This window comes from Lampetra planeri, chromosome 28, assembly GCF_965212315.1.
Source record: "Lampetra planeri chromosome 28, kcLamPlan1.2.h2, whole genome shotgun sequence".
Taxonomy (NCBI): domain Eukaryota; kingdom Metazoa; phylum Chordata; class Hyperoartia; order Petromyzontiformes; family Petromyzontidae; genus Lampetra; species Lampetra planeri.
Window position 1 is genome coordinate 2,182,079 of NC_136134.1, and position 21,466 is coordinate 2,203,544.

At 49.6% G+C, this 21,466-nt stretch overlaps 1 protein-coding gene across 7 annotated transcripts in view; it reads right to left on the bottom strand.

Annotated features, from left to right (window-relative positions):
- Positions 1-2,020: 2,020 nt before the first annotated feature.
- Positions 2,021-21,466, bottom strand: part of GMPS (guanosine monophosphate synthase) — a 36,299-nt gene continuing 16,853 nt past the window's right edge. For all 7 annotated transcript variants that reach the window (XM_078607648.1, XM_078607653.1, XM_078607654.1 and 4 more), the window contains 15 exons: positions 17,630-17,820; positions 16,897-17,011; positions 16,381-16,478; positions 15,509-15,612; positions 13,947-14,140; positions 12,995-13,160; positions 12,237-12,388; positions 11,185-11,358; positions 10,228-10,333; positions 9,843-9,958; positions 9,211-9,336; positions 6,954-7,069; positions 5,532-5,662; positions 4,614-4,786; positions 2,021-3,544 (listed from right to left, as the gene is read on the bottom strand). In XM_078607648.1, coding sequence (XP_078463774.1) covers positions 3,443-3,544; positions 4,614-4,786; positions 5,532-5,662; positions 6,954-7,069; positions 9,211-9,336; positions 9,843-9,958; positions 10,228-10,333; positions 11,185-11,358; positions 12,237-12,388; positions 12,995-13,160; positions 13,947-14,140; positions 15,509-15,612; positions 16,381-16,478; positions 16,897-17,011; positions 17,630-17,820 — 2,064 coding nt within the window. In that variant the 3' untranslated portion in view covers positions 2,021-3,442. The remainder of the gene's footprint in view (positions 3,545-4,613; positions 4,787-5,531; positions 5,663-6,953; positions 7,070-9,210; positions 9,337-9,842; positions 9,959-10,227; positions 10,334-11,184; positions 11,359-12,236; positions 12,389-12,994; positions 13,161-13,946; positions 14,141-15,508; positions 15,613-16,380; positions 16,479-16,896; positions 17,012-17,629; positions 17,821-21,466) is intronic.

Sequence of the window (21,466 nt, forward strand, 5' to 3'; positions counted from 1 at the left end):
GACGAGAGATTAATCGGAGTCAAGGGTGGGGTGTGAGTCAGGAGTGATGGATGGATGAGAGGCCGCACTTATTACACACAAAATGCTTGCCACAAATGTGCCACAATGCCTTGCTAATCTCAAGGGGCATAAACCAGCACGCGAACTCCGGTCATCCTCGCAGTGGCTTTTGGCTAACCATCGAACAAAGACGGTCACTGCATCGCACCCTTTCAGATGCGCTTCTGTGGCCGTCTGGAACGCTGTTCCTTCCGATATTCAGAAGCCACTAAAGCGACGCACTTTTAAATCTAGAATGAAAAAATAAAAATATTTTAGAACTGCTTGTTTTGTTTGTTGTCATTCCCCCGCACATCCGATTATCACGGTTGGCTACGCATGGTGCGAAAGAAATTCAACTTACTTGTACGTACATACATCCAAAACAATAAAAAACACGATTGTAGCATTTGAGCACAGGCGTCCCAGATGAATGCTCGGAATTTCGTGGCAGAACGGGATAAGCAATGCACACGCCTGTAAGAGAACGTGGCAAAAACGGTTGTGCTGCGTGAGACATGTAAACTTCTTTTGCACCGTACGTAGCCAACCTTGCTAGCCGGTGGTGCAGGAAGGGAGGAGCGGCCGACTGCCAAGACCGGGATCGGGAGTAGCCTCGACAAGTCCGATAACCCAAGGGAGAAATCCAGGAGATGGGATACTGCTCGGGCAAAACTTTGGAGGTTGCAGGTCGACTGTGCAGCAGCTGCGGCTTCCGTCATGATTACACCTTCTTCATCTTGAGTATCATTTATTCGCAATGTATTTTAGCCGATTGACAAGGCAGGTGGGTGATGCTTGTCCTGTACCGGTGCAAGAAAGTTTGGCCGAGACTGGATAACCGGCACCACGTGATTTATTACAGCTTGTTCCATGGCTCTCTACCTCTACTCAATTCCATACATCGCTCGTATTTCTCTCGACACAGTCCTGCTCGTTCACACGCACCCAGCTGTCATGGTCTCACGGGAGAATAAGAAAAGCAATGAATGCTGACAGGGCTGGATGGGGGCAAACACTTACTCCGTGCAACGAAGTAGAATGGAACTGTTTTTTCCTATCGAGGTTAAACTTAATCTATCTCGACTCTTTGGTTCTTTCGGTAAAGTCACGTAGGTATAAAATAAAATAAATCACGTTTCAATCGCAACACAAGCGGTCGTCCTCAGGCGGAAAAAATATAAACTGCCTTCAAAATTATATTTTTCGAAACGTCGTCATTTATTTTATTTTCTAGCTACGTGACTTTACCGAAAGAACCAGAGTATGGATTCCTGCAATCACGAAAGCTTCAAATCAAGATTAATCTCTTTACCCAAACAAACCACCTGTATATGTAACATGTATAAAACATGACTTTCCCATTGCAATAAGATTAACCTTTCCACAGATAGTAGACCCCCCCTCCCCAGTTTGGACACATCACGTCACGGTACTCAATCCTCCTGTATTTCGGTAGTTCCAGCTGCGGTGAATTCAATTGGGTGAGCCCCCACCCCACATACGATCAGCACGTTGTTAACGCATGGCCGTGTGACCCAAGTGCCCTGTGGAGGGACTCAAAAGGTAGCATCAGAGATCCATTGTATTATAAAAAGCCAAAAATAATAAAAAGCATTTTTTATTTTACCAGGTAAGGCGCCACTGAGCTATGTAGCTCTTTTTCAGAAGTGACTTGGCCACAAATGACAGCCCAACGAAGTGGCGGCTTATCACGTGGAAATGTATAGCAGCCAAATACTTATTAACGCGCATTAATTCTAAGTGTGGAGGGGAAAACCGAAGGACCTGCAGAAAAATCCACGCGACCACAGGGAGACACGCACACTCCAAATATACAGCAGGCGTCAGGGTCGGGATTGAACCCACGACCTCCTATATACCAGGCGAGGTAGTTAACATCTCGCCAGTGTGGCGCCCGAACCATGATAGCTAAACGAAGAATATAGATTTATCACAATACGATAAATAACAGGACTTCTTTCAGTTTTAAACTTTTATTGTTAATCAGCATTAATTAAAGACTTTGCAAAATAAGGGCGTCAATAGTGACCAACTTTGTTCAGCCCTACCCCATAATACCTTAAGGGCATCTACCAAAACCATGGTCCCTGTATGCGAGTGAAATACGATCCTCCAATAAAATGTTAGCGAGCACCTATTAAGGCTTGCATGGTTAACACAAGGGACTAGTCACGTCACCAGCAATATAATACAAAAAGATGACCATGTTATTTTATAACGGAAAGTCCCAGAGTCTCGAGAGCTTCTCCCGGAGGCTCCTGCAGGGGCTGTTTGGTCACTCCCAATTATGGGCGTCTTGCAGGGTGGGACGAAATCAAAAGACCCATGGCATACGCGGGGATACAACACAACCCTCGCTGCTGCACCGTCACACCGCATGGTCGCCCCGCAATCCTCGCAATGGTTTCTCAAAGCACCAATTTGCAGGCATGTGGCAACACGCCAGGCCCTGGCAACCTTTGTCTTTCCCAGTCCTGAAAATAACACTGTGGCACATGCCATTTATTTGTGCTGAACTTGCCAAGGAATGCTCATAGCCGAGCTTTCTATGTCAACCCTCCAACGGGCGTGTAAATTGTGGAGCAGTGGTTTGCATGACAGTGCACGCGGTGCTCTGCAAAGGTCAGAACTGATGAGACAAAGGAGGGTGGATGTGGTCCTTGCCATAACACCCCTGCTGGCCCTTCATAGGCACTCACTAACAATATGTGCCTGGATGATGATATGCAAGGCTAAATTGGGGATAAAGTAATATTATATGCGTCCATGTCTTTCTTGGCAACATTCAATTTTCCCATCGAACATTCTGTAACTTTCGGCACTTTTGAATTCACTTTATTATATATATTTTATAAAGCCAATGCAGGAACAGCAGCGCTACGTTTGGGACTTTGTAGATTTATAAACGTCCCATCTCATGTTCTGCTGCATACGGTTTTGCGGACACAAGCAACATGAGTCCTGTAGATAAAAACCATAGAGAGTCAAGCTTGCCACGTCATTTAGAAAATGTGATCCTCTTGACTTTCCCGGGACTAATCCGCGACAAACACTGAGTTCGATATCTCGGTGAGCGGGGCGCAACAATGCGCACAAGAACAAAAAGCTCACTGGCAAAAAACACGTACCCATCCCAGCTCTGCGGTTTGCAAAAATAATAGGCACCACGTGTGCACCTCTCACCCCGTACCCAATCACCCCCCCCCCCCTTACTCACTCTGCCTCTGCACTTTAAAAACAGACAAGAGAATAATAACAGAGTTATTAAAAACTAAAATACACAATGCACTCCTGTACATCCATTCGAACAATGAAAGGGCCTGAGAATGTGTGGTATTTTATTATTGAGTCGGTGAGGATTTTCAAGCCGTCGCCGGCGCTACTCCCACTCCGTGGTGCCAGGAGGTTTGGCCGTCAGGTCGTACATCACCCGAGAGATGCCCGGGATCTTGCGGATCTCCTCGTCCATTTTGTACACCACCTGCCGGACGGACGTCCCACGTTAACCGTTATATTAATGCTGCTAAAATGGCAAAGCGCACACACACAGCTGTTCACACAATTCAGCGTCTAAATGCAACCGCATCTCAACATGCTTCACAGACACAGCGGGCGTGTTTGATTTAGAGAGACGGTCGGTCATAGGCAGAGGTAAAGATGTAGGTTTTGAGCAGGGGAGTCGACAGATGGCTGGAGGAAGAGAGACGATATTGGCAGCAGAGGAGGATGAGCAACCTTCCAATGAGTGGCCACTGTGGCAGAACGATTAACTCACAATTGGAAAGTCGCAAGTTCAAATTTGTGAGGGACTCTACTCGGGCAGAGATGATGCAGTGCTTTTTCCTCTATTGTATGGGCAGCTGCCTCCAACTGAGCCTCTTCCATCGAAGCTGATCTTGAAACTGCTGGTACCAGTCATAGGCAAAGTCTGCTCAGCTGCAAGTCCTGCACCACTATCAGCCCATCTCCTCTGTTGTCCTTCCGCCGCACCTCTGTTTCACAGTTGGCTACATACGGTGCGAAAGAAGTTCAACAACATACATATTTTACTTAAATCTTAAACATGATTTAATATTAAGATAATTGATTTTAAAAAATGGTATAAGAATGGGTCACGATGGAATGTCTTGGTGACTACAACATGTGCAACAGTCAAACTGTTATTGTCAAAGAATAACTCGGGGGGGGGGGGGGGGGGAACTAAATAGACGCAACTTATTCCATCACCAAATATATTTAAGTCATAATTTGTTGAGTCAACTTGCTGTTCACCTGCTGCTGTGTTTGTGTACAAGTAGCTCTGCGTGCAACGCGGCCCTCAAACTATTTTGATCAAATCTTCTTCTTTGAATGGTTGCCGACCCCTGCTCTAGCCGTGCCACATCCGTTTATCCCCCCCCCTCTCTATCCCGCCACACAGAAGCTGCTCGGGCACGCGGTGTTACTGGGCGTGCGAGTCGCACGACTCGGTCCAACAACAACAACGCATCCTCTCGCCTGCCGGGAGAAGCCCCGGGCACACTCTTCACGATCCCACAAAGGGCGCACACCTCCTCAGGCAGGTGCTTGCCGGGCAGGGCGGGCGTCCCTGTCATGAAGTCGTTGGTGATGAAGGTGCGGACGACCACCGAGTGCTGGCACGAGGGCAGCTTGAGCAGCGGCTCGCGGTCAAAGTGCAGCGGCACCAAGATCACCGGCATTTGGCTCAGCTTGCTCGTGTAGCCTGCGTGGAGGCACAAAGACAAAGATCCATCCCCCCCCGTGTAGCCTTAACAGACTGTTGGGGAAAGTGCTCTTGGCAAGCACCTACAAATGTCGGCACTGTGGCACACGAGGGGGTGGGGTGGGTGGCCAGGATCGCGGCCGGCCGTCTTTGTCTGCCCAGTGGCAATGTTTACACACTACATCAGGTACTCGTTTGAGGCCGAGCCGACCTGGGGGAGGCCCACGTCCAGTTAAAATATTCGCCACCGTTATTGATCGGAGGCACGGCACACACACATAAGCACACACATTGAAAAACAAACACCCATATAAACACGCACAAATACATGTCAATAATCTCCCATATGCCCACTTTCTCTCCTGTTTCTTCCTTTTGTACCATAAGTTTGCATTATCATTTGGCTGCCCACCACTCATTACGGCTGCTACTGTTGTATGATGAACTTCTTTTGCACCGTACATAGCCAACCGTGCTCATCGGAGGTGCTGTTATTCAACCAATCTACTTCTGTTCTTCCCTATACATCTTTTGTATGAACTATTTTTTTTACCAGGTAAGGCCGACTGAGCTATACAGCTTTTCAGAAACAGCCTGGCAACAAATGATAGCTCAACAAAATGGCTTATCATGTGGAAATTTACGGCACCAAATAATCTAAACATACATACTCCAGCCCGTATAATGGCCGTTGTGCGTCCAGCAAGATGCCCCACGCCTGCACACAACCCGACTTCACGCTCACCCGACTCCCTCAGGATGGTGTGCGCCGTGTGGTCAGCCTGCCGCAGCGTGCTGAGCACCCCCGAGGTGAGGTAGGTGGGCGTCACATCCGTGGGTGGCTCCCTCACCTGATCCCCCATCACGCACACCACCCTGCCCACGGTGACACGACGACGATGACGGGCAGCGAGCACATTGGTCAGTGGCGGAGGGGTGGGGGGGGATGGGTGGCGAAGGAAAGCGTGGAAAAACTCACGGCCTGTCCAGTCGGGGAGGACTGGTCAAGGACTGGTCAAGGGGCGCCACAGTGGCGAGACGTTAACCACCTCGCCTGGCATACAGCAGGCCGTGGGTTCGATCCCGACCCTGACGCCTGCTGTATATTTGGAGTTTGTGTGTCTCTCTCCTCAGTCGCGTGGATTTTTCTACGGGTCCTACGGTTTATCCGTCCACATTTAGAATCAACATGCGTTTAAGAGTATTTGCCTGCTATACATTTCCACATGATATGATAAGCCACTTTGTTGAGCAATCATTTGTCATAGCCAGGTTGCTTCTGCGAGAGAGCTATATAGCTCAATGGGCCTTACTTAGTAAAATTAAATAAAACAATTTATTTGCTTGCTATAAATTTCTACATGATAAGCCACTTCGTTGAGCTATCATTTGTGGCCAGGTTGCTTCTGAAAAATGTAGCTCAGTGGGCCTTACCAGGTAAAATAAAAAAAGATAAGTCGCGGATCAAGAGGTCATATCTACGGCCAATCCCGCTGATGCCACCGCACCACACAATCGCCTTTTTGTCTTTCTGCCAGACCTCGTAGTTGTTGCGCTGTTAACACACCAAGTACCTCGTACTTGTCCACTCTTACAGACTCATCGGCACGACCATCTGGCTTCAGGCGACTATGCCACAAAGCATTGGGCCCTGAGCACGACCTCAATTGGCAGAGTTCATAGCACAGTTTGCTAACCACTGCGTCACAGCTTCCACCTATTTCATATATCAGAATCAGAATCTTTATACTGGAGGAATGCGAGGAGCTATAAAGCTCTTTTGCACAGATGTGCAGGAGGGGTAGTTTTATATAAAACTTAAAACCAAACTTAAATATATATAGGCTCAGTGAAACCCAACTGCAGTATAGGAACAAAAAACTAAATAAGATCTTATTTTTTAAACAAATCGTGACTGTGAATCGCGATAATTCATCCAATCACAGCTGGGGGGAGGGAGGTCTTATTTATTAGATTCACAGTAACAGATTGGCACATGTATGCATGTTGAATTTTTTGGCACCGCACATAACAAATCGTGCTAATCGGAGGTGCAGAGATATCCCCTATCCACTCCTGAGCCTCACGCCGTCTGCCTAGCAGCCAACGGCATGCACGAGAGTTCATGATGAAATGGTGCTAGTGTGGAGGGGCCCGTGTTCCTCACCGGTTGATGTTGTGGCATATCCTGGGGATGAGCTTGGCAAGGTATAAGAGTGACTCCCAGTGCACGGGGCATTTGGAGGAGAGGCCGCACACGTAGCTGTAGGTGCGGCAGTCTCCCTGCATGTGCGAGCACGCACGCCACAACCAGTTAAGGCCAGGTGATTGTCGAGGTCATCAGAAACGCTGGCAACGATGCCACATCGTAGGGTTGCGTGGTGCTGCGTAGATGGTTGGACGCTGAAGAGCGCACCTATGAAGCAGGTATCTACACTATGGGAACCTCATTTGCCAGTAAAAATAATTGATTTTTTACCCTTCTATCTGGCAACAAAACTGACACCTTTTTACAAGGAGTCATGTTTGCATATACCGCAATACCTGCAGTCATAAATACAAACAAAAGACATAACTCTGATAATGTGCACTGTCCTTGAAGTTGATGTCAGTTGATGTCAAAGGTGTCAGTTTTGTTGCCAGATAGAAGGGTAAAAAATCAATTATCATATTTTTACTGGAAAATGAGGTTCCCATAGTGTAGATGCTTGCCCCGAGCTCTCATACTCTGATGGTGCATTGTTCTTTGAGTTGTGTGCCTTTTGGCGTCATCTGGTCCAACCCATGTGAGACTAGGCTCTGGGGGAAAGCTGTCTCGGGTGTGGACCAATCAACTTCAAGGACAGTGCACATTATCAGAGTTATGTCTTTTGTTTGTATTTATGACTGCAGGTATTGCGGTATATGCAAACATGACTCCTTGTAAAAAGGTGTCAGTTTTGTTGCCAGATAGAAGGGTAAAAAATCAATTATCATATTTTTACTGGCAAATGAGGTTCCCATAGTGTAGATGCTTGCCCCGAGCTCTCATACTCTGATGGTGCATTGTTCTTTGAGTTGTGCGCCTTTTGGCGTCATCTGGTCCAACCCATGTGAGACTAGGCTCTAAGGAAAGCTGTCTCGGGTGTGGACCAATCAACTTCAAGGACAGTGCACATTATCAGAGTTATGTCTTTTGTTTGTATTTATGACTGCAGGTATTGCGGTATATGCAAACATGACTCCTTGTAAAAAGGTGTCAGTTTTGTTGCCAGATAGAAGGGTAAAAAATCAATTATCATATTTTTACTGGCAAATGAGGTTCCCATAGTGTAGATGCTTGCCCCGAGCTCTCATACTCTGATGGTGCATTGTTCTTTGAGTTGTGCGCCTTTTGGCGTCATCTGGTCCAACCCATGTGAGACTAGGCTCTAAGGAAAGCTGTCTCGGGTGTGGACCAATCAACTTCAAGGACAGTGCACATTATCAGAGTTATGTCTTTTGTTTGTATTTATGACTGCAGGTATTGCGGTATATGCAAACATGACTCCTTGTAAAAAGGTGTCAGTTTTGTTGCCAGATAGAAGGGTAAAAAATCAATTATTATAAAGCAGGTATTCATCTGTCAGCCTTTGTGGATGCAGTTAACCCATCGATGGCTCAGCTGTCTTGAGTAATGCCATTATTTATCCAGGGTGCCACTACCCTCTTGTGGTGGCAAAGGCTCCTGTAGGCTTAACTACCATCGGTAGTCGTAGGATACTCGCTCCCGCTCGGCTACACCAGAGCACCAATAGCCACCAGTCTCAAAAGCATAAAAGATTTATGACGTTGCCCATAATGTTGTTCCATACGCCAGTGCCCACGTCAACCACACAACACCGCCGATGCCCAATCATCACGCTAAATCGAAGTTTAATAAAAGGCTCCTGTGCTGAACCGCATCAGAACATCACACGGCAAATGTGTCCATCTCTTACACCGATGTGCAAATTAAGACGAGCCAACAGTGCGTCTCCGGAGTGACTAATCTCCAACCATGGACCACATAGTACCGCCAACTGCCCCATTCGGTCATTCGCCAGCAGCGTTTCAGATATTTACCAGGCTACTCCTTAAACCGTCCACTACTGGATCACTCACCAACCTCCCCATGAACACATAATATGTATTTGGAGTTTGCATCATTATCCCCATAGGCACTTCGATGAGCGATCATTTATGGCTAGTTCGCTTCTGAAAAAGAGCCTTATTAGCTCAGCGGGCCTTAACTGGTAAAATAAAAAATAGCTCATGCTCTTTAGTTTAGCATCTGAAACCCAGCACCCACCCCAGAGTGAGTGTCTCCCATAGCAAAATAAAAAAAATGTCATGCTGCTGATTAACACCCCGTCACTCAAATGAACAAACGTCTGTGTGCTTCTTTTGTGTGAGTGTGTACAGACCTGCACGCCCACGGACTTGACAGGGAGCAGGAAGGCGTGCAGCGAGTTTCGTCCTGTGATTTCCGTCAGCCTCTCCTGCTCGTCCTCTGTCGTGCAGTCCTTCACCTTCTGCTGCAACGCGTGAGGCTGTGGGAGGAGGGAGAGCGAGGGCACACGCAAGAGGGCAAGGGAAGGGACGGCAAGGGCGAGTTAGAATGTGGGCGCTAACAGGATAGGTGTACGGAGAGATCTGCGTAGATCTTTTTGAGAAGCGACCTGGTCACAAATGACAGCCCAATTAAGTGGCTTATGATGTGGAAATTTATAGCAGCCAAATACTCTAAATCCGTGTTTCTAAATTTGGAGGGAAAAACCGGACAACCGGGAGAAAAATCCACGCGACCATAGGGAGAGAGACATGCAAACCCCAAATATACAGGCGTCAGGGTCAGGATCGAACCCACGACCTCCTGCATACCAAGCGAGGTCATTAACATCTCGCCACCGCGGCACCCTATGGGGGGACCATGGCCAAATGCCACAGCTGTTGCGTGACCAGGAGTTGACATCCGTGCCTGCACCACGCCACAGACTTAGCACGCGAGTGGGAAGGGCGCGCTGCGCAGTCCGAACGGCAGGGCTGGGGGCCGCACCTTTTTTATGCTGGCGGCAAAGTCCGTGATGATTTTTAAGAGGAGATTCGTCTCGGGGAAATCTTTGCAGATGTACGCCTCATCCGTACAGATCACTCTGATCGCCAGCCCGGGTCCTGCGCACAAGCAGATCATGAGCAGATGGACCGTGGGATGCAGCACTTTCCCACTCACACTGCAACTTGAGGGCAACATTCATCGCACGGCAGTAAAAGCAAGCTCACCGCAGGGAAAGGAACCACGGGCCACCCAGCCCCCCATGGCATAAATCCCAGCTCATCACTCTCCAATCTGCGAGCCATCCAGTCCTTCACGGCATAAATCCCAAATTTTCTGACCGATGCACGCGGGCACCCCGGATGTTGGTGGCCATAGTGGCGCGAACCTGGGAATGGATGTCGCGACACGATCTCCTCGGGCAGGCCCAGCTCCCGGCCCAGCGCCCGCACCTCGTCCTTGTGGAAATCCCTCAGAGGCTCCACCACCCGGCCCTGGGTGGCGGCACAGGGAACGAGCGTGAGCAACGGTAACGGCGAGACACATGAGCGGCGGCGGCAACAACAACGCTGCCACGGCGCAATAAGTGATATCGAAGCTCAGTTTCTCTACGGTGAAGTAAACAATGGAACAGCACTTGTCTGTTTGAGACGAGGCTCTAATGAAAGCTGGTGTGGACCAATCAGTTTCAAAGACAATGCATGTTCACCACGAATATATGTGGTTTAAGCAGATATAATTCCTTGCAAAAGGTTTCAGATTGGTGTTTTAACATCTTAACACCTGTTTTATTGCCAGAAAGGGTCAAACCTAATCTTATAACACTGCCTTAAAATAAAGTATGGCTTAAGCGACATTTTGGGCAATGCCGCTTATTCACAGCACAGAGATAGGCCAGAGAGGTAACTCTGTGGCCTCTCTATGTGCTCTCTATAATAAAGGTTTTTTGAGTGAGATCATTACATCAGTGTGTTGGAGAGTAAACCCACAACATTTACAATTGTGCTCTCTGGCCGCTCGATTATACGCTCTTTTATAAGGCAGTGTTCTTGACGAATACGTTCAGTTTTTCGTTACTCAACAGACACCATCATGTCTCTTAACTTTTGTCATTCTCCAATCAATGTTTTTCCTCTTGCTGTCTCTCAGTGCAATTCCAAGCACGGCTCCCCTCCCTCTCCGCGCTTCTTTGCGCACATATTACAGCTTCAGCTCCGTTTTACTTGTCGACGTGCGTGTTTTCCAATCGACGTGCGATGGCAGGTAACAAGCAACGAACGATTGTGCCGGCATAAGTCGGGCGCCCCCCTCCCCCCCTCTCTAACACCACCACCCGGAGCCGTGCCTTGTCTCGCAGCTGCCGGATGAGTTCCGTGTCGTTGTGGTGCGTCTTTATGAGGTCAGCCTTGCCGCTGGCCAGCAGGGAGGCGCTCTCGATGAGGTCGGGCCGCAGCGTGCCCTGCGCCAGGAACACCTCCTCCGGCTTGAGGTTCATCTCCTCCAGAACGTCGTTGGCGACCTGCACGGCAGGCACATGTGACGGACGCGTCATGACGTCTGGTATGGAAATTCGCGATCGTGGAGTCGGACGCGTGCACAGCCGCGGGGGATAGGTAACCAGATAGGCGCACAGCCACACTACTGCATGCCAGCCACAACAAATCACCACATCACACCTGTGTCACAAATGCTTAAGAATATTTTGCACAACACACCATGTGCACTTGACAGCAGTGCTGCCACACAAACACTCGGCCACAAAGGCCCTCATGCACACAAAGACAAAGATCCCCCGTATAGCCTTAACACACTGTTGGGGGAAGTGCTGCTAGTGAGCACCTTAGAAGGCCGGCATGGTGCTCGAGGGGGTGGGGGTGGAAAGCACCAAGCCCGGCCACCTTTGTCTACATAGTGACAATGCTTAAACATTGCACCAGGTAATAATTTGAGGCTGAGTCGACCTAGGTGGAGGACCAGGAATGGTTCAGGTAACCGTCACTGGTGTTGACCGTGAGAGGAAATTGAACTCGGGTCTCCGGGTTCAAGGCATGGCTTGCTAAACGCTACACTACCGCTCCTCACACTCATACACACATATATTCGGATTTGCACCTCCGATGAACACAGTTGGCTACGTACGGTGCGAAAAAAGTTCAACATGCATGCACACATATACATCCACACACAAACTCATTAACACAGGCACTCATCCACACACGGACTCTCAGCCTAGTCGTAGAGACACACCTCCACAGACGTACTCTCATCCACAAAGGCACCCAGCCACAGCGACAAAGAGACTCAATCTCAAGGATTTGAAAACACCCTGCCGGAGGCTCCCCCCCCCGCCCCCCCACTTTATCGTTCGGCAAGGCTGCGAGCGCTCAGCCGTCGGACCTTGACGAAGGTGTCGCCAATGATCTTGCGCTTCTCCTCCGGGCAGCTCGTGGTGTTGAGCGTCTTGCTGATGCGCTTGCGGGACGTGCGGTCCTCCTCCGAGATGGGCAACGTCGTCGTGCCGTTGTAAAACGTGTGCATGGCGCGCACCACTGCAACAGACGCCACGGCGCAATGACACAGCACACCACCCATCAGCCTGGGTACACAGAGCCGGCGGCGCCATCGGTGCCAGCAAGCGCCCGTTAACGCCGGCGTAGCACACGAGGAGTCAGCACCACGCACCCCCACCAGCTGCCTTTGTTTCCCCCAAAGTTGATGTTGATCACGGAGGAGGTCCAACAAGGAATGGACGCCATGTGCAGGTCCCCGGTGGATAATTCATTACACTACGTGTATGTATGCTGAACTTCTTTTGTACCGTACGTAGCCAACCGTGCTAATTGGAGGCACGGGGAACAGAGGAGTGAATTGCAGTCGATTACCCTTCAATTAATCTCCACTCATGCTGTGTGTGTGTATAGCGGAGCAAAACAGTACAATAAAATTTCAGAGTACAATTACACAGTTATAGGAAGCTGACGTTGCGATAATCTTCATGTCGCAAACTTTGACATTGCGTCGTATCGTATGATGAAAAATGACATAGCAGCAACCCTGCTTGCCCGCCAGCCGGACTGACCACCTGCCTGCCTGCCCACCCGCCTGCCCACCCACCTGCCTGCCCACCCGCCCGCCCGTCCGCCCACCCCACTGACCTGTAACCTTAAGGCCGAGCTTCTTGAGTGCCTCCTCCACGGCGCTGCTCTCGCGCCGCCGCATGAAGCCGTTGTCGATGTGCACGGCGATGAGCTGCTCCTCGGGTAGCGCGCGGCTCAATAGAGCCGCACACACCGTCGAGTCCACGCCGCCGCTCAGTAGCACCTGCAAGCCCCCCCACACAAACACCCGGTGTGGCCTTAGAGTGGCGACGGTGGCGGTGATAGAGCCGTGTCGGTGCTCGTGGCGGTGGCAGTCATGGCGACGGTGTAGGTGGTAGAGGTTGTGGTTGCAGGCATGGGCGGTAGTTGTGTTGATGTTAGTGGTACCGCTGGTGGTGGTAGAGGTGGTAGTGCTGGTAGTCGAGGTGCAGGTGGTGATGGTATTCGTGGCAGTGATGATTGTATGAATGGGAGGATGGGTGGGGGTTGGGGAGTGACCGCCTATGAATGCCTACTCACAGGGGTGGCTGAAGCACATCAGAGTAAATACAGGTTTTTCACTTAATTCAGCCGATTCCAGGTCTGCGAGTTCTAAACATTTGGCTTCATTGCCATGCGCCGAACACTCTTTGCGTGTAAGGGTTATGAATTGTATGCTCCTAGTCTGGACAAAAAGTGAATTCAGTAGTTCCGTGACTATCTTCCAGGACCATTTCTCCCACACAAAGTGGTGCACTGCAATCAATTAATTTCTCATTGCATAACATCTTCAATTGTGATAAAATTTACCTTTAAAAATAACCCAGTTTAATTTGGGGGGGGCGATACTCTCACGGTGCTCGCACGTGTCCCTCAACCCTCCAAGTCGCCCCAAACGATCGCCTCACATCACGGAACCTCAGTAGCCACGCATCCATCAAGGGGCCAGGTCACCATTAGAAGCAGGCCCGAGACTGCTCCCTCCGACCTCCCCCCCCCCCACACACCTCTGTGCACGCGAGTCACTCACCAGCACCTTGGAGGTGCCCACTCGCTGCTGGATGGTGTGGATGCACTCGGCCTGCCGGCTCTGCACAGTGTAGAGGCCGCTGCAGCCCGCCACCTCGTAGAGGAAGCTGCGCAGCATTTTCTTGCCTTTCGGCGTCAGGTCCACCTCCGGGTGGAACTGCACGCCGTACAGCTTCTTGCCCTCGTTGGCGATTCCTGGCGGAGGGGGGGGGGGAGCGTAAACGCAGGATACCGGCACCCAAGTCGGGGGCAACTCTGCATGCGAATGGGAGCGGACCAGGGGGTGGTTATATACAAAGGGGAGAGTCATGGACGCTAAATGGCATTTACTCGTTCCGCAAATTCTTACGAATGCGCTTGGCGATGGCAGCTGTAGGCCATGTGACCTCATGGCTTGATGGCCAGTGGCTGCATTTCCTGGGATGTAGGTTGTCAAAACTGTCGCAACTATTTGCGCGTGAAATACACTGTAAAATGCTTGTGCCGACAGCGTTAAATTAGCAGTGCACGCTGTTAAATAACGACTCTGTTGAAGAACATTGTCGGCACGGTTATTTAAAACAATAAACTGTACATCAATAGCGTGTGTTGGCATCAGTGCTTTCCTTTCGGTGAGTTACAATAGCCTGCCCGCACATTTATTTTTATGACCGAGTGCTGCTTATTCCAATAATAGACTTGTAAATGTATGGTTCACAGTAGCAATACAGCCTTCGTCACTGTGGCTTTATAACCACACGCCGATTTCGGTGAATTGTAGCCGCCGACAATAAAACAACGGGGTCAGAGTTTAAAACTAAATACATGGATCAGATAATATATGCAAATTAAGAGTCATGTAGACTAGGAAAAGTGGGTTCGGGCAGGACACATCACTGGCAAACATGAAGGCGGGTGGTTGAGATAAATGACGGACTGTCATTCAAATGAGGGAACACCCTCGGGAGTACGTCTACCACACAGATGGAGTGATGAGATCAGTCAGTACGAGTGCCATCGCTTTCTATGTATGTAAACGTATTTCGCATCGTACAAAGCCAACCATGCTAATTGAAGGGCAACAAACTTAATGCAAAAAGCAGTTCTAAAAGAAATTAGTTTTCAATCGAGGTTTAAAAGTGCATAGCTCCAGTAGCTTCCTAATATCAGAGGGAAGAGCGTTCCAGACAGCCGCATAAGCACATCTGAAAGCGAGCGATGCGGTGGCCGTCTTTGTTCGATGGGTAGCCAAAATCCGCTGCGAGAATGACCGGAGTTCGCGTGATGGTTTTCAGCGAGGTTCATTATTGGCAAGCAGCGTGGGGAGGTCTTCAGCCACCAGTGAATAGATCAAGGCTGATGGCAATGACACTAAAGGAAGTCTGGTTGATTATTTCTCCGACCAAACAAACACAAGATAAAGATATGAATTTTTATTGTTAAGCAATAAGCCCACCTACGTGGCGTCATGCACACACACGCACACACTTCCTTTGGCTAACCGCCTTTGACCTTGAGCGCACACCGCTGGCGAAGTGCGCGGTCAAAAACGCGGAGGAGGGCGACGGCGTCGCGGATTCTCACCGGCCACGAGGTTCCCGGACTGTGCCACGACCTTGAAGCCTTCGGCCACCTTGTCCACGCTGTCGCCATGCGTGAGGAGCACCTCCTCCTCCTTCTGCAGGCCCCTACACGAGGACAAACAGCACGGAACGCGCGCACACAGCAGCCCCGTCAGTCTGCAGTGAGCGGCAGAAGGCCGTCATCGAGCTCCTCTTCGAGGTAGACGCAATCTGCTTTCGTGTGAACGTCCCGTGCTATCTGACGTCTTTATAACAAGGTTTTCTTTTGTAATCCGCGGTAAAGTCATTTTCACGCGCACCGCCAAATTTCCCTATCCAGTGACAACGGCACTGCGCCACCACTCCCCTCAACTAACACTGGGTAACAACCAAGAAATTACTAGTATGCTAACGGTACGGACGATTTCGATTTAAAGCTTTCGTGACTGCAGGGATTCATCTTCTTGGTTCTTTTGGTAAAGTCACGTAGAAGGGAAATAATAAAATAATAAAAATAAAACATAATAAAATACAATTCTCACGACGTTTCGGACGGCTGCTTGCGTTGGTGGCCGAAACATCGTGAGAATTATATTTTATTATGTTTTATTTTTATTATTTCATTTATTTCCCTTCTACGTGACTTTACCGAAAGAACCAAGAAGGTACGGACGATGATCCTTCTACATAAGGATAGAAGATTAACTCGCTTAATAGTTTCAGAATATCGAGTCTCGGTTACGCGACCGACCGCAATGGCGTGCACCGACATCGGTAACACGTAAAACGGTGCCAGATTGGGTATTCAGGTTGCGCTTTCCAGTAAGCACGGTCACGGATCTTCCAGAAGCCGCTGTGTGTGGGCGGCGCGTGCGCCCGTGGGGGCCACGTTACCGGAAGATGGAGCAGCTGTTGTCGATGCTGATGGCGAACTGCCCGTCCTCCCGCGTCGGGGTCCGGTGCACCGTGCCACCAAACACCTTGTTCAGCATCTGAACAGGGTGCCATGTTGGCGAGATGTTAACTACCTCGCCTGGTATGCTGGAGGTCATGGGTTCGATCCCGACCCTGACACCTGCTGTATATTTGGAGTTTGTATTTCGATCCCTCCCCCTGTGGTCGCGTGGATTTTCATCCAGGCTCTCCGGTTTTTCCCTCCACATTTAGAAACGTGCATTTAGGGCATTTGGCTGTTATACATTTCCACACAATAAGCCATTTCGTTGAGCTATCATTTGTGGCCAGGTCGCTTCTGAAAAAGAGCTATATAGCTGGTAAAATTTTTAATAGTTAATAGTTTGGTTTATAGTTTATAGCATCTGAAACAGATGTCCAAGTTGGGTGGCGAGTCAAAAAGGTACAACAGGTTTCCCGAACAGTAAAATATAGCCAACAACAGTTACGACGCACCTGCATGCCGTAGCAGATGCCGAGCACGGGGACGCCAAGCGTGAAGATGGCAGGGTCAAACCGTGGCGCGTCCTCCGCGTACACAGAGTTGGGCCCCCCGGAGATGATGATCGCCCTGCATCACAAACAACGTACAGAGATGCCAGCGTTCAATTTGTACGTTCGGCAGGCACTTGGGGTATCACCCCCCCCCCCCCCCCCCCTTGAGGTGGGCGCCACGGTGGAGAGATGTTAACTACCTCGCCAGGTATGCAGGAGGTCGTGGGTTCGAACCCATCTCTGACGCCTGCTGTATATTTCGAGTTTGCGTGTCTCTGTGGCCGCGTGGATTACTCTCCGGGTCCTCCGGTTTTCCCTCCACATTTAGAATCAACGTGCGTTAAGAGTATTTGGCTACTATACATTTCCACATAAGCCAATTTGTTCAGCTTTCATTTGTGGCCAGGTCACTTCTAAAAAAGAGCTACATAGCTCAGTGGGCCTGATCTGGCCAACCACCTCCTCATGTGCCTTCATAGGTGCTCGCTAACAGCACTTGCCTCAAACGTTTGTTCAGGCTTAATGGAGGATCTTTGTATGTCAATGTAAGTGCACCTCCGATTAGCACGATTGGCTACGTACAGTGCGAAAGAAGTTCAACATGCATAAATACATAAGTGCAGTTGTGTCTGTATGTGTTTATGCGAGTGTGGGTCTAGCAGCGTGAGTGCATGTGCGCGTTGCCAGCGAGCACCTGAAGCCCTGCTCCTTGAGCACGAAGGCCGGCGTGTCCAGCGGCCGGATCTCGGACTGCACGAGCAGCTCACGCACACGCCTGTCGATCACCTTGCCGTACTGCGCGCCTGCGTCCAGGATCACCACCGCCTCCTCATACCGCGGCACACCCTCCGCCGCCATTCTGTCTACCGCGCCACCGCCCTCCGCCTGCGTGTGTATGTGTGCATAGTGGGGAGCGGTGGTGCAACCGTTAGCACGCTGCGCTACGAACCCGGCAACCCGAGTTCGATTCCCACTCATGAATAACAGCAGTCACGAATATCTGAATCGGTCCTTTGCCTCCCCTAGGCCGACTCATCCTGAAATGACTACCTGGTGCGGTGTGTAGTAAACATCACCACTGGGGAGACAAAGGCAGTCGAGCGTGTTGCTGGCCAACCACCCCCTCGTGTGCCGTGCCGGGCTTCATAGATGGTCGCTTACAGCACTTCCCCCAACAATCTGTTAAGGCTATAAGGGGATCTGTCTTTTTTTGGTGAGGGCAAGGGGGGGAATGGTGAGAAGACAAAGAGAGAATGACGTGAGAAAGACATTAAACCTTCTAAGGACCGCTCTTATATACTTTAAGAAATGTGGCGTTGGGCAGGACAGGTTGCTCAATGGTTGGTGGCCGTGAAAACCTAATGACCAAAGTCTGGGCGCCTTTAACTGTGTGTGTATTACCTGACTATGACATACGGATCAGAAACATGGAAACACCAACAAAGAGAATGGAACAAAAGCTGAAAAGTGCACAAATAAGCACAGGAGGTCCATGCTTGCAATTGTACTTAAAACAAACAGGGAACGCGCGGATTAGCAAACACAAACCAATCGGAGGCACCATATTTACGGTCAAGTAAGTGGGCTTGGGCAGGCCTCACATCAAGTGACGATGGCCGGTGGCTAAGTCTAACGACGGAGTGGCAGCCGAAAGATGGCACGTGCCAAAGAGGTGTAATGCCGCTGAAGACGTGAGCTCGTGTGGAGGAACCCGATGGATTGTTGAGTAGCAGGATGGCGAGAGATGGCTTTGGCTCGGGGAAGCCTTCATCCAGCAGGGGTGGAGGGTGGTTTTTGATATAGATTATGAATCCTAATCTCGTTTAATGATCCAGCAAAGCCTCACCAAGTCTCAAGACGCCACACTTGTTGCGCTATTGCTGTGCGTGAGTAACTAAATTAAAACCTACTTAGATCGCCTTACGCTAAATGTCAAAGGAAGAAAGTGATCAGTACCGTAGACGCACGTGCTTTAACACCAGTGGCAACTCTTGTGAAGGGGTACATGTGATATCACCCAAGGGGCAAACGTGTCGCTATAAACAGAAATGTGGTAATGCTAACAACGTTGCCAATACACTTACGACATTTCTGCCCGGAACCTGTGATTGGCCGGACGTAGCCAGCAAGCCAATAATCGTAAACTCCCAACACCTGTGACTCTCACACAGGATTCCGATGTGAGCAAGTTGCAGGGAAACGTATGAAAAGCAAAGAGCAAGGGTCCACTCGTCTATCTGCACAAAACCCACCTGCAGGCAAACGGAGGCATGCTTTTGGTTATGGTCGCTAAAAGCGGATCTGCTGCGAGATACAAGCCGATAACGTTTTGCTTGTAAGGCAGCCGCTCTGAAGGTTTCCCTGCCCTACACTCGATTTGATCTCACTTCTCAAATGATCAAGACCACGGCGTGGTGCTCGCCTCGACTGGTGATTCTCAGCCAACGGTGGAAATTCCACTGACCCAAGCCACAACGGCTGTTCACGACCCACAAAGTGGGCCCTCATTTTAACCAGGTGGAGTCAACTCCCGACTGGTAGAGACGTGGGTCTCGCTACGAATGGTGCCATTGTCTCCCGAATCTGGAGACACAGAACCACGCATTAACTCATGTACGGTCAACGTGGCCTTTTAAGCATAACGAAATGAGGCACATAAATATTGTGCAGCGCAGAGTTTATAAGTAATAACTTCAACTCGAAACGAAACAAGCACACAGTATTGGCTCGTTCTCAGAGACAGACTCAAAGGCGTGAGAAACAATAGGCAAGCGGGTCAGGCAGCTCCGCGGAGATCCAGCACCAAATTTACCCCCAAGTTCATATGGGAGGAAACTGGAACTCCTAGAAAAAATAAACGATTTGTGCAAGGGGGCAATACTCTTTCCCATACTGATGGAACAGGTGGGGGGGGGTCCACATTAGCTGTACCGCCAGGGTATGGCACCTCGGTGCCCAAGGGAAGGGAATTTCGCGACATTTGTGCGATCCACCAACCCTGATGTCCTCCACAGTGCTGCAATACGGGCATGTGGCATTATTGCCCGGCTACAGGTACAGGCAGATATCTCGTCTCCGAGGCATTCATCGTCTGGGACCCCGTCTAGCAGGAGCCCTTACACATAGGTATACCTGGTCATGTAAACAAATACATAAGCGTGGCAAACGCATTGTCATGCATGACACACATTAGTACCCTAATAAACCACGAGCGCCAGCCAGACTCTCAATGGGAGAAAAATCGATGCGAGCAAACGCTGCTCGATGAAGAAATAGGCGGTGGCGAAACAGGAAAACGAAGGGAACAAAAGCGTGAACAGAGAAAGCCACAAGGTAATGCAAATCTCCCAATAGGGACGAGGCTCAAGTTCGAGCTCAGGATGTATTTACAAGGTCACTGCATCGCGCGCTTTCTCAAGCGCTTCTGCGGCCGTTGGCAATGCTCTTCCTTCTGATATTAGAAACCCACTGGAGCTCTGTATTGAAAACTAATTTCTTAAGAACAGTGCGAAAGACGTTCAATATACATACGTATTAAGACCTGGGAGCCAGCCTTTGATTTTGGGTTAGAGCTTAAAGGTGAGGACTCGGACTATACACGGCTGGCTCTGTATGACGATTACGGCATTTTTCGCAGGTCACACTCTACCCTTCCCGCTGCTGCCACTCGCGTTGTAACTTAAGCACACGGGCCACATTTGAAGGCTCCAGTGGCCAACGCAGCAACGATGCTTTCCTGGGTGCACAAAAACACAACACTGTACGAAGACCCCAGGGCCGGCCCAGGAACATGCTGGCGGGACTATGTCGCTCTGCTGGCCTGGGGACGCCGGGGAAAAGGAGGTCTGGACCGCCCTACTCAACATGCTGCTGCCGCGACCCTCACCATGACAAGCGGACTGAGAAACGAACGAACAAACAGAACACAACAGCAGATGAAATGGAGGTCATCGAGACAAAACGAACCGCAGAGCTGCGTTACACAATCCTTTCACAAGAAATCGCATCGTGCTTCTTTTTTTTCCCGAATTACTTTAATTGTCCACGTTGGCGCGAGTAATGCAGGTCGACGAAATTTGGTTTGTAAAATTCACGTTATTTCCACTCGTGTGAATATACAGCATTTCCTCGTTATTCACGAACTTGGCTATTCGCGATATTGGCTATCTGTAAATCGCATCTGGAACTCTACATGACTGCATCGTGAGAGAGAGAAAGTGATGAGATAAAGTGATGAAAAAAGTGATGAAAAAAGTAATGAAAAAAAGTGATGAGAGAGAATGTGACGAGACAGAATGATGAGATAGTGATGAAATAGAAAGCTTATTTACGTAATTATTTTAGGTAATTCATGAAAATATCATTATCCGCGACATTTGCTATTCATGAGCCTGTCCGGAATGTATCCCTCGCGAACAACGAGAGAATACTGTGATTCCTACACGTGTGGTATCTGCCTTCCCGCCACTGTTCCTCCTCCTCCTCTTCCACTTATTCCACAAGAGACACTTCCAGACAGATACTTCTGAAA